Below are 12123 nucleotides of genomic sequence, written 5' to 3'. Positions count from 1 at the left end.
AGAAGGCAAAAGCTATCCAAACTCCATTCATTGTATGTGCAACGTGGTCTGAACAGTGACAAGTGAATGCCGATTTCCCATTATGTGGTGGTTGTATGTGGATTGGAAAGTGCATTTGGCATCGTTTTGATGATTCGGCCCATCAGCCAATAGTTGCGAGGAGCTTGGCTGTTCACGATGAGGACTATGTCTCCAGGGGCGAAGTTCCTCCTTTTGCTGTTCCATTTTTGACGCTTCTGCATCATTGGCAGATACTCCTTAGTCCACCTTCTCCTGGATATATTGCACGTGCCTCCATCGTCTTCAGGCGTAGACATCATCTTTGCTGAACAGACCAGGTGGAAGAATAGGTTTCCCTTTCAACTGAATGAGGTGATTGGGTGTCACAGCCTCCAAGTCACCTGGATCGTCTGACGCAGAGGTGATTGGGCGGTTGTTCAGTATCACTTCCACTTTGCAGAAGGCCGTCTGCAAAGCTTTGTCGTCCAGTATTTGCTGCCTCAGGGTGGAATGGAGAACGGGCTTCACCTGCTCGATAAGCCGCTCCCACACCCCACCATGGTGGGCACTGGGCACCGTGGGGAGGGTTGAATCTCCATGATATGCCATCCTGCTAAGGCTTTCTCGATCTTGCCTCTGTTCAGCTGGTTCATAGCTTCTTTCAGTTCACGGGCAGAGCCTACGAAGTTAGTGGCATTGTCTGACCTGATCTCCTTCACTTGTCCTCTCTGGCAAATTAATCGCTGAAGGGCGTGAATGCAGGAGTTGATGTCCAGGGAGTGGGCTACTTCTAGGTGGATGGCTCGGCAGGCCAGACATGTGAAAATGACTCCGTATCTTTTCATAGTACCACGTCCTCTTTTCATCTCGATGGGCCCAAAGTAGTCCATCCCGACATGTTTAAGAGTGGAGTCCAGGGAGGGAAGGTCACAACCTATCATTTTAGAGGCCTTGTTGATTATGCACTGAAGTTTGTGAATGGAGTGTTTTTGTGCAGAACCGTACCAGACTATGATTGATGAGGTGAGTATGCTTTGAATGATGGCAGTATATAATTGGACCAGCAGGTGGCGTTTGAACCTGTACTTCCTCAGTTGACCCTGTACATCATCATTCTCATTCACATCCTCCTTTATTGTCGACTGTAAGCGCAACCTTTTCATCCACACCATCACCATTGAGTGTCTGTTTAGACACAACTTTCCTATCAACATCGACCGGTGTATGGGCGGCCGGGTAGCGCAGCGGACTAAGCGCCTGTCTACCACCGCAGACAGTGGGATCGAATCCGGCTGCCGCAGTACCTCCGGCTTGGTCGGTCGTCCATACTGGCACAATTGGCAGTGTCAGTGGGTGGAAAGCCGGTGGGGTGGGTCCTGGTCGTTGTAAACAGCGACTCCTACAGGTCGGTCAGGGCTCCTGCACAGCGAGGGAGGGAACACATACCCCGCCGACTTCCCACCCGCTAACACTGCCAATTGTGTTAGTAGGAACGACTGACCAAGCCGGCGGTACCGCTGACAGCTGGATTCGATCCCAGAGTCTCTGCGGTGGTAGGCGAGTGCATTCTCCACTGCGCTACCCAGCCACCTTTATCCACACTATTTAGAAATAGTTTGAAGCGCAGTAGTTTAGGCTCATACCAGTCAAGATGATCTGCCTCTTGTTCTTCATGAGACAAAAACGATTGCACAGACACATGTAATTCCATAAATTCCCCCAACAAGGTGTTAAATGTCTTCAAACCATCCTCAACATTTTCCTTATTTTCATAATCACGGACATTATCCATTAATGCTTTAATTTCATTACTCTTCCTTGTTAGCGCACCGAGTTTACCATGGCGAGAGCCAATCAGTCGGAAAAGCTCTCTTTCAGCTGCGTGTTCATCCTGGATTGGACCAGTCCAACTCGCACCCTTGGGTTTCTCTGACATTTAGAGTTATTTGATAATGTGCTTTGCGACTTATGATCCACACTGATAGCGGCTGAGTTGACAGTGGACTCGTGCGTAATCCTTGCGTAAAGTTCATTCATAAATCATTTGCAACGTGCGCCAGTAAGTCCATCAAAGTCCATCAAATGCAAAAAATATTAGCATTTGTAAACTGCTATTCATTGTATCAAGAGCCGTCAGATAGTTTTATATATATATATATATATATATATAAATAAATATTAATTAAAATTAAATTAATTTAATTAAAAAATTAAATAAGGACTAGGTGAAAACCTAGTACTGTATATGGCTGGACCATGTATTGGCACGGTCACGCATGCACAAAATTAATACTGGTGAACATTAGCTTCCCATTCACTTCCATTGTATGGTAATTTGCCTTCATTCGCGCATGTGTGACCATGCCTTATATGGGTGTGTGACATTTTTGCCAATTTGGATAACTTCATCCAACCGATCACTCACTCACTCACTCACTCACTCACTCACTCACTCACTCACTCACTCACACTCACTCACTCACTCACTCACTCACTCACTCACTCACTCACTCACTCACTCACTCACTCACTCACTCACTCACTCACAGACATTTGCGTTTCTAGGAATGGGTCGCTGTCGTGTCTAGCCAAAAATAAAAGATTGTTTACATTTGTTGGGTCATAGAAATTAACACTCAACGTCAAAAAGTAACATATTGCATCTTTAAAGCCCCTCAAGTATTATAAATCATTTCAAGGTTAGAAAATCGTAATGTTTCTCAGTAATGTTCCAGTACTTCAAAGCACTGATAATCAGGATCTGATCATCTTGAAATGTCTGAATCTGGATCAGGGTGATCCTGTCCTGAATTGCTTTGAAATATACACCTGGATTTTCAAGTGCTCAAGCTCCATCCAACTGAAATCTGATCACCAGAGACACATGTTGACACATGTTGAAGCCATTTGTAAATGAGGTCTGTCTCTCTCTCCTCCTCTCCTTCAGGAGTCACCAACCTTTAGCTCAGCTCTATGGCCATTCCTCCCTGGAGAATCACCACTACAATCTGTGCCTCTTCATCCTCAACAACTCAGTGAGACCTTGGGTCCATCCATCCATCCATCCATCCATCCATCCATCCATCCATCCATCCATCCATCCATCATCCATCCATCCATCCATCCATCCATCCATCCATCCATCCATCCATCCATCTATCTATCTATCTATCTATCTACCTACCTACCTACCTACCTATCTATCTATCTATCTATCTATCTATCTATCTATCTATCTATCTATCTATCTATCTATCTATCTATATATCTATCTATCTATCCATCTATTCATCCATCCATCCACCCACCCACCCATCCATCCATCCATCCACCCAACCATTTACATTTACATTTTGTCATTTAGCTGACGCTTTTATCCAAAAAAAGCAAAAAGCAAATGTCCATCAAACAGGGCTGAAACGTGGGTGCTGCAGTGGTGAGTGCATAGTAGTAAAGACATATTAGTATAGTAGGAAGACAGTAAGAGGGTTGTTTTATTCATTATTCCACAAATCTATAAATGATCTGAATCTACGTACAGTATGTAGATGTACATAATGTTACATAAATACACACATAAATACATACATTATCTTTTTATTCACTATTACCCCCCCCCCCCTCTCTCTTTATTTCTCTCTCTCTTTCTTTTTCTCTCTCTCTTTCTTTTTCTCTCTCTCCATTTCTAGGGGAGTCAAATACTCAACGGTCTGTCTAAGAAGGACTACAAGGCTGTCCTCCCCATGATCAAGAGAGCCATCCTTGCTACCGACCTGTCCGTCTATTTGGGGTGTGTGTTCTGCTGTGTCACAGTCCTCATAGTGGCTGGATGCTCTGAGTGAGGTTTGGAGTGAGTGAGTGAGTGAGTGAGTGAGTGAGTGAGTGAGTGAGTGAGTGAGTGAGTGAGTGAGTGAGTGAGTGAGTGAGTGAGTGAGTGAGTGAGTGAGTGAGTGAGTGAGTGAGTGAGTGGGTGAGTTATTGTCTTTGAATAATATATGGATTATTATTATTATAGTAGTAGTATTATTAATAATAATATTATTATTACATCAAGTGATATGCTTGTTGTTTTTCAGGAGAAGAGATGAGTTATTCTCTCTTGCTAAGAAAGGTACAGTATCCTGGAAGAATGAGAAACAAAGAGATCTTCTTAGGTGAGCATGACATGAATAATATGAAGCCTACATACTGTATGTTGTGTGTGTGTGTGTGTGTGTGTGTGTGTGTGTGTGTGTGTGTGTGTGTGTGTGTGTGTGTGTGTGTGTGTGTGTGTGTGTGTGTGTGCGGTGCGCGCATGTGTGTGTGAGCATGTGTGTGTGCGCATGTGTGTGTGAACATAATTATGTGTGTGTGCATGCGTATATGTGAGTGCGTGCATGTGTGTGCATGTGTGGTGACGAAAAGTCTGGTGACGAAAGTCTGGTGACGAATGTTCCCATTTTTGTTCATTTACTAAAAACAATATTTATCATGATGATATTTGCATGTGCATCTACTCTACAGGTCAATGTTGATGACAGCTAGTGACATCTCTGCCATCACGAAGCCTTGGCCAGAGCAAAAGAGGGTAGGTTTATTACACAGGTTTTCACGTCACGCATTCAACACATTCTACAAATGTAGACTAAAGCTGGAGACATATAGATAGTTAGTTCTTCTATATCTATGGTTACACCTGTGTCTACCCATCTATGACAAACAACATTGACAAGTCAAAATATCTGCTGTAAAAATAGCCTATCCAGCAGCAGACTAGTCAGCCATGTTTGATATTTACAACTTCAATATCTGCACTTGTCTGCACTGACTCCTCTGTGGACTCGGAGTGATCACAGTCTGATCTAGGAAGTCCAAAAGGGCACTAGCCAATAAGATTGGAGGAAATTGATGTCCAAGAAAAGATCCATACGCATGCCATGGGTTTACTGGACATGAGATTTGTTAAAAATGATACACATGGGTAGCAGGGTGGATTACCTCCGCTTAGTGAGGGTGAGATTATACGAACACCGGATAGTAGGTACATGGAGGAGCTAAGTCCCACCGAACCCCCAACTGTAGTGGCCGCGTTGCTAGACGCAAGGTGTGGGAAGGCAGTAGACAGGGCCTTAGAATTTACTAACCTAGGAGCAGGTACAGTAGTCATGCAGGACTTTATAACGACAAATACTCATCGGTACCCTGTAACCCCCTTTACAACTGCGTCCCGTCTAGTAAGCGGCGTACCCCCTCACACCTGGTGAAAGTAGTGATCAATATAGTCTCCCCCAAAATAGTACCCTATTGCTCCGCTGTTGAGAATTCACATTAGTGCAGGACCCCTTTACACACATTGATCACTGGCAATGCAGGACGACGATCAATTCCCTATTCCCAGTAAATGGATATAGACACAGCACAACAGGTATACAGTTTCTCAGCCGAGCTTTACTGTAATTGAAAATTCACAGTCACATAAACAAATGATGACAGTACTGCTTCCTCCATAAACAGTCTCTTTGCTTCTTAGGTAAAGAAAACACTACATTACCAAAGTACATACACAGTGAACGTTCCCTTTAAAGGCGTCCCGGCAGTCCCACGCATAGCACTGTATGTTATTGATAGACCTTCACCCTGTGGCGGCACAACTGTGCTACTGTACTGGTGAACGCTCGCAGCACACACTTCCCAGCCTGAAAACGCTGGTAACACAATACACTCAAAATAAACAAACACTTTAGAAAAAATATTCACTATAGCTAAGCCGGCATTACAAAATAATAAACCCCCCGTTGCAGCGCCATGTCGTGGCTAGAGAACGTAGTGGCCCAAAACAGGACAGCCCCTTCACTCGGTCCCGAGCATGCTATCAATGTTGTCAAAATAAAACGGGTGATACTTCCCAACGCTGCAGGTGCGGAATGCACCTTTAACACTTTGAGTGCCAGCGACGAGATTTCTCGTTAGTTCATGCCAACCGTTGAGTGCCAGCGACGAGAGATCTCGTCTTTTTCTCGTTTTTTTTTTATTATCGATTTCCATTCATTTTTCATCAATCTAGCCTCACGTTACCAGTGGGGATCTGTCTGAACTCGAACAGGGAAAATACCGCCCCCTATCATCTCTCCGGATGGTACTGCACCCCTTTGGATTGGATTGAATGAAACGCACCACCAGAACAGCTGAGAATGTGTGTTTCCAGTACCCAGCGTTGGATCAATAAACGTGATTGATATTTGGAATGGCGATCAGGAATTGGAATAATCTTTTTGGAGAACATCTGATCTGAGGTAAGGAATCTATTTTACCAGTCTTGGGATAATCAGAGCTATTTTCACCTATATATCAGCATGTGCCATATGTGTGTATGTGTGTGTCTGTGTGTGTGCGATCAGGAAATAAGATAATCGATTTTTCAGCCCGCTTCTATAGTGTGCATAAGTACACATATACTATCGATAATCTAGCGTTTATTTGAAAATGATTCATAAATAGGCCGAAAAATTACAACGTGTCTTGTGTATTTCTTATATTAAAGTATATTTAGTTTTTAAGAATTGTAAAGGATAGGCAAAAATAAGCATGTGCTTCAGCCTATTCCTTTTTTCGGTCATTGAGTTTGGATTTTGTGTGTGAGCTTACTTTGAATATGTACATTTGTGATTTGTGATTTTTTTTCTTTTCCTTTTGAAAGTCCACACATGTGTGTTTTTGATTTATCTGTAAACAAAGACCGAAAATAAAACTATTCATCATAAAACTATTCATCATATTCCAGTGTATTCCAGTAAAGGGTGTTTTATCACAGAATTTTTATTTTCTTCTGGAACTTTCAAAAAACTAGCATTTTTCAAAATGGTATAAAACGGAAATGAACCGATTAAAAAACAATCTGTTTCGACAATGTTGACTGCAAACAAGTCATTGATAAGCGACGGCCATATTAGACACATAGCCATAATTTAAGATATAGTTTATGCGTTCGCAAATATGAGAGCTCTGTTATTGAAGTGGGTGGTGGCACGCAACGGGGTTCCGGGGCACCGGACCCGTGGCACTCAAAGTGTTAATCGTCTCGCCCGCACGTGAGGGTCTATAGCCAAGGTTCTGATTAGCCCCGCATACACAATGTCTGGGGTAGTTCAGTCAATCAATCAATCTGCACGGTGATTGATTGAATGAAAATTGTATTAACAGATTGCAGAATGGGTACAATACAGTACGGCTCAATACACACAATTGTTAAGGGGATGCAGACCAGAGAAAGACTTTCGTCTTGTTTACATCAGGGTCCCCCATTTTCAATTCATAATGAATTGTAAGTAAGGGTGCAACTTGCTCCGTGCAATCCATTCTTTGTGGATCTAGCCCCAAGGTATCAATAAACTTGCGGCATGCAGCGTTATTTCTTCTGCTCCGGTGCACGTTTGGTATTTCTCACATTTTCAAAATGGAGCTCTCTCTGTACATGCCCGCTCCCTCTTGTGGCTTACTCCGAAGGGCACCTCACGTGTGGCTTCCTCGTTGTTACTGCATCCTCTCCGCATGCCCCTACAGACCACCAGACTGACGCCCACAGCTCCCCCTAATGCTCGTCCTCCAACGATGCTTTGAATGGCAAAAATGGACGGATTATTGTCAACAGTCATAACGAACATAGCTGGTTCGGTTCTCCTAAGGGAACATATCTAAAAGTCTTAATCAGACACATTCAAGTGTCTACACATGTGTGGGTCTGTTGGGTTTTCATTGTGGAACTATATTCACACCTCGTCTGGACATTGTGGGAAGACGTCTTAACTATGGACATACAATGTGAAAAGGCTCACTGGGAGATGTGCGAAATGAAGAGCACAAATTGAAATGCCAATACCTCATTAGGAATCAAACTCTTCTTGTGTGGCTGATGAAGGGTGTTGTAAATGTTGATTATTCTATGTGCATCATATCGGTTGTGTCTCTTTATATGACCAGGCTTTTGGAAATACAGCTGTATGTTATTATGATAAATTAAAATGTTGTAGATAACTATTTTACAATAATAAGCCAGAAGATCCCAAACATGCGTGACAACAAATTCAGAATCAAGCGATCTTCTAGTGTTACCTGCCCCTGGTTCCACGATCTAGGCTAAGACGGCAGCTGTAGAGTGTCCCACAGGGACCAACCAGAAACCAGTCACGTAGAGTGAACTGGTCTTCATTTCCACAATCTATCAGCACTGCTTTACCGGCTCATTCAATTGCTTACTTACAATTGCACACAAGTACATGTAACGGAGGTACCGTGTGTCTATCCTACAGTCACGATGGACAGTGTTGTGAAGTGACTGTGGACGGCAGCGGTACTGCAAGTAAACTCACTCCCCAGAGGCATCCAGACCCATTACTTAGAATTGAATTCACCTCTTGGTATAGTGGTCTGTGATGCCGCCTGTCACGTGAGAGACCGGGGTTCAACTCCCACTCGGGGCATGTCCGAACCGACCAGGTTACATACACACACACACAATTTTTATTTACACATAAACCTCTCTCTCTCTCTCTCTCTCTCTCTAGATTGCCAACCTGGTTTCCACAGAGTTCTTTGCACAGGGGGACAAGGAAAAACAGGAGTTCAAAACTGAACCCATTGTAAGTTTTTAATGTATTACTTACAGCTCTACAGTGATGCTACAGATTACTTGTAAAAAAATCTGATTACTGATTACTCCTTTAAAAAGTAATCTAGTTACTTTACTGATTACTTGATTATCAAAGTAACTTAGTTACCTTGAAAGTAACTAGGTTACAAAGTCGTCGTCGTCTCCCCTGCTGCTGCCACAACATAAGAATGACAACAGTTTTTTTTTAAATAATGCTTTATTGAAAGTGCATAATGTCATAAATCATGATTGGCTGCTCAGACAGGTCATCATGAGACGTCATCAGCCATCAGTTGCCATCCGCAAGTCGCGCGTAACATGAATCTCTCTCTCTCTCTCTCTCACACTCTCACTCTCACTCTCTCACTCTCTCTCAAGTAGCCAAATTACACTATAAAACGAACTGGATAGTTGATTTAACTTCATGCTGAAGCCATTCTAAAATCAGCTATAAACGTAAACATGTGTGTGTGGCTGTGTGCGTGCGTGCGCGCGCGAGCGCACGTCCCATCTCCGGTCTAGCTGACTGTACCCCTGGCTCTCTTATCATCAGCATTATGAGATAGTAACTAAATAGTAATGCACAGCCACTTGGAAAAGTAACTGTAATCAGATTACTGGCTTGTAAAAAGTAACAAGTTAGATTACTATTTACTGAAAAAAGTAATCAGATTAGAGTAACTAGTTACTTAGTAACTAGTTACTGGCATCACTGCAGCTCTACTGCTTTTGGGTTGGTAGTATCATACTTTACCTATAGGTAACAATGAAAGTACGACATACACAGGCAGTGAGTGAGTGAGTGAGTGAGTGAGTGAGTGAGTGAGTGAGTGAGTGAGTGAGTGAGTGAGTGAGTGAGTGAATGAGTGAGTGAGTGAGTGAGTGAGTGAGTGAGTGAGTGAGACTTTCTCTTGTTATTTCAAACACTACTCACTACTATTGTTTCTGGAGGTGTTGCATACACTGTACAGTATATTAGAGGAGGAAACAGTCCTGTGAAACAGTTCTGTTCTGACTACCTGTCTTTGTGCATTAGGATGTCATGAACAGGGAGAAGAGCACTCGACTGCCTCACATACAGGTTGAGTATATTGACGGGATCTGCCATCCACTCTACAAGGTATGTTGTTGTTGATGGTGGTGGCAGTGATGATTATAATAACTACACTAACTATTTCTGCTTTGCACTATATAGTATTGTATATTAGTACATTGCATAGTATATTGTATATTGTATGGTAACTCAGTTACTTCTATTCTGCATCGAACATTGTACATATGTCTATACTGAACACTGTGACTTCTATTTTTACTTCTATTACATGCTATACTATTTTATTTCATACTTATCTTGTCTAGCACAGTCTCTGGAGCGTAACAGTAAGAAGCATTTTGTATAAAAGTATTCTGTACTTCTGTATGACAACTATTAAAGAAACTATTCCCTCACCACTTGCAATACCCCCTTTGTTTATCTTTTTCTACATTTCCACCTGTGTGTGTCTGTCTCTCTCTCTCTTTCTCTCTCTTTCTCACACACACACTAACTCTCTTTGTCTCTCTCACACACACACACTCACTTTGTCTCTCACTCTCTCTCACACACTCACTCACTCACTTTGTCTCTCTTTCTCTCTCTCTCTCTTTCACACACACACACACACACACACACACACACACACACACACACACACACACACACACACACACACACACACACACACACACACACACACACTCACTTTGTCTCTTTCTCTCTCACACACTCACTCACTTTGTCTCTCTCTCTCTCAGGCTTTGTCAAAATTATTTAAGACCTTCTGCCCTCTGGTGAATGGTTGTGAGAAGAACAGAGAAAACTGGCAGCATCTTGCAGATGGAGGATTGGAAGAAAACGAGGAATAACAACAGAGAGAGAAAAAAGAAGTAGCCTGTGAGAAAAGGAATGAGATTTGTCATTCAGAAGAGGTTGGACTAGCTTGCCTTTTGGTAAATGGACTGCATTTATATAGCGCTTTTATCCAAAGCGCTTTACAATTTATGCCTGACATTCACCCACTCACTCACATATTCACACACCGACGGCGGGGGCGACCATGCAAGGTGCCAACCTGCTCATCGGGAGCAGTTATGGGTTAGGTGTCTTGCTCAAGGACACTATAACACGCTGCCGTAAGGAGCCGGAATCGAACCGGGAAGCCTTCCAATTACCAGATGACCGCTCTCTACCTCCTGTCGCCCTGTACTTAGGTTGATTATTTTTGGTAGATTATGAGGCAAGGAGGAGGGATGGGGAATACAAGTTGATTAGATGAGCAACACACCCCCACCATTGCTTTCCATCTTCTTGTGGGCCCGTCTTGGTTATCTATGGGTCTATAGATGTATACATCTTGGTTATCTACAGGTCTATAGATGTATACATCTTGGTTATCCTAGAGACTGTGTGTGTGGACAGTGCAATATACTGTGTGTAGACAGTGCAAGAGACTGTGTGTGTGGACAGTGCAAGAGACTGTGTGTGGACAATGCAAGAGATTGTGTGTGTGGAAAGTGCAAGAGATTGTGTGTGTGGATAGTGCAATAGATTGTGTGTGTGGACAGTGCAAGAGACTGTGTGTGTGGACAGTGCAAGAGACTGTGTGTGTGTGGACAGTGCAAGAGACTGTGTGTGGACAGTGCAAGAGATTGTGTGTGTGGAAAGTGCAAGAGATTGTGTGTGTGGACAGTGCAAGAGACTGTATGTGTGGACAGTGCAAGAGACTGGTGTTCAGGTTCTGTGGAATGTGGACCATGTCTTCTTGACTAGGACTGTCCTCGACAAAATTAATTCTTGGTTGACGAACAGTAGATTTTGTAGACTGATTTGTTGATCGAAAATCTGTCAACGTTATTCTCCGCTCTCATCAGCGAGTGAGCGAATTGGTCATCTCACCATGATGTGTGTAATAATAATAATTTCCCACATAGAATCATGCAGAAGGATCTTGTGTTTAATAGAGATGTTCTCATGAATTTTTTCCACAAGTCATTCAGCATGAGAAATTATTATTATTAAATTGTTTAACTAATCGATCAAAAACATCTTAGTAGAGTAAGACCAAAACAACCTATTAGTTGACTAAGCGAGGACAGCCCAAGGCTCAACCGCTAAATGACATGCTTATTCAACATAATACTATGTTGTATATATATATTATATATATATATATATTCTGTACAGCCTCAACAGAAGGAAATAATAAGAAGAGCAGCGAATCACTCCTTTAATTAACACTTAGTTATACCTGAGAGTATGATAGATTTATTATCATCTACTGATTCTGTTGGATTCTTTTATTTATTTTGTTAAGCTTAAAGCTCTGCAACATGGCCAACCTGTGGTATGTCTGGGCCAGGGGTTTCCAAACGTTTCCACATGGAGGGTTGAGGGCTGATGTGTATTATAGTTGGAATATTGATTGTTTTTACTAAATGTAACAAGTATAGGCACTGCA

At 42.6% G+C, this 12123-nt stretch overlaps 1 protein-coding gene across 1 annotated transcript in view; it reads left to right on the top strand.

Annotated features, from left to right (window-relative positions):
- The window catches only part of pde5aa (phosphodiesterase 5A, cGMP-specific, a), a gene marked incomplete at both ends in the record, with an annotated part of 86099 nt that extends 75568 nt beyond the window's left edge, over positions 1–10531 (top strand). The window contains 7 exons of the mRNA XM_084318259.1: positions 2948–3035; positions 3690–3790; positions 4077–4154; positions 4504–4567; positions 8541–8615; positions 9663–9746; positions 10421–10531. Coding sequence (XP_084174385.1) covers positions 2948–3035; positions 3690–3790; positions 4077–4154; positions 4504–4567; positions 8541–8615; positions 9663–9746; positions 10421–10531 — 601 coding nt within the window. The remainder of the gene's footprint in view (positions 1–2947; positions 3036–3689; positions 3791–4076; positions 4155–4503; positions 4568–8540; positions 8616–9662; positions 9747–10420) is intronic.
- Positions 10532–12123: the final 1592 nt, after the last annotated feature.

The sequence above is a fragment of the Notolepis coatsorum genome (genome assembly GCF_963971535.1).
Source record: "Notolepis coatsorum genome assembly, chromosome: 7".
Lineage (NCBI taxonomy): Eukaryota > Metazoa > Chordata > Actinopteri > Aulopiformes > Paralepididae > Notolepis > Notolepis coatsorum.
The sequence above is the reverse complement of the archived record's forward strand: the minus strand, read 5'-3'. Positions and strand labels throughout refer to the sequence as shown.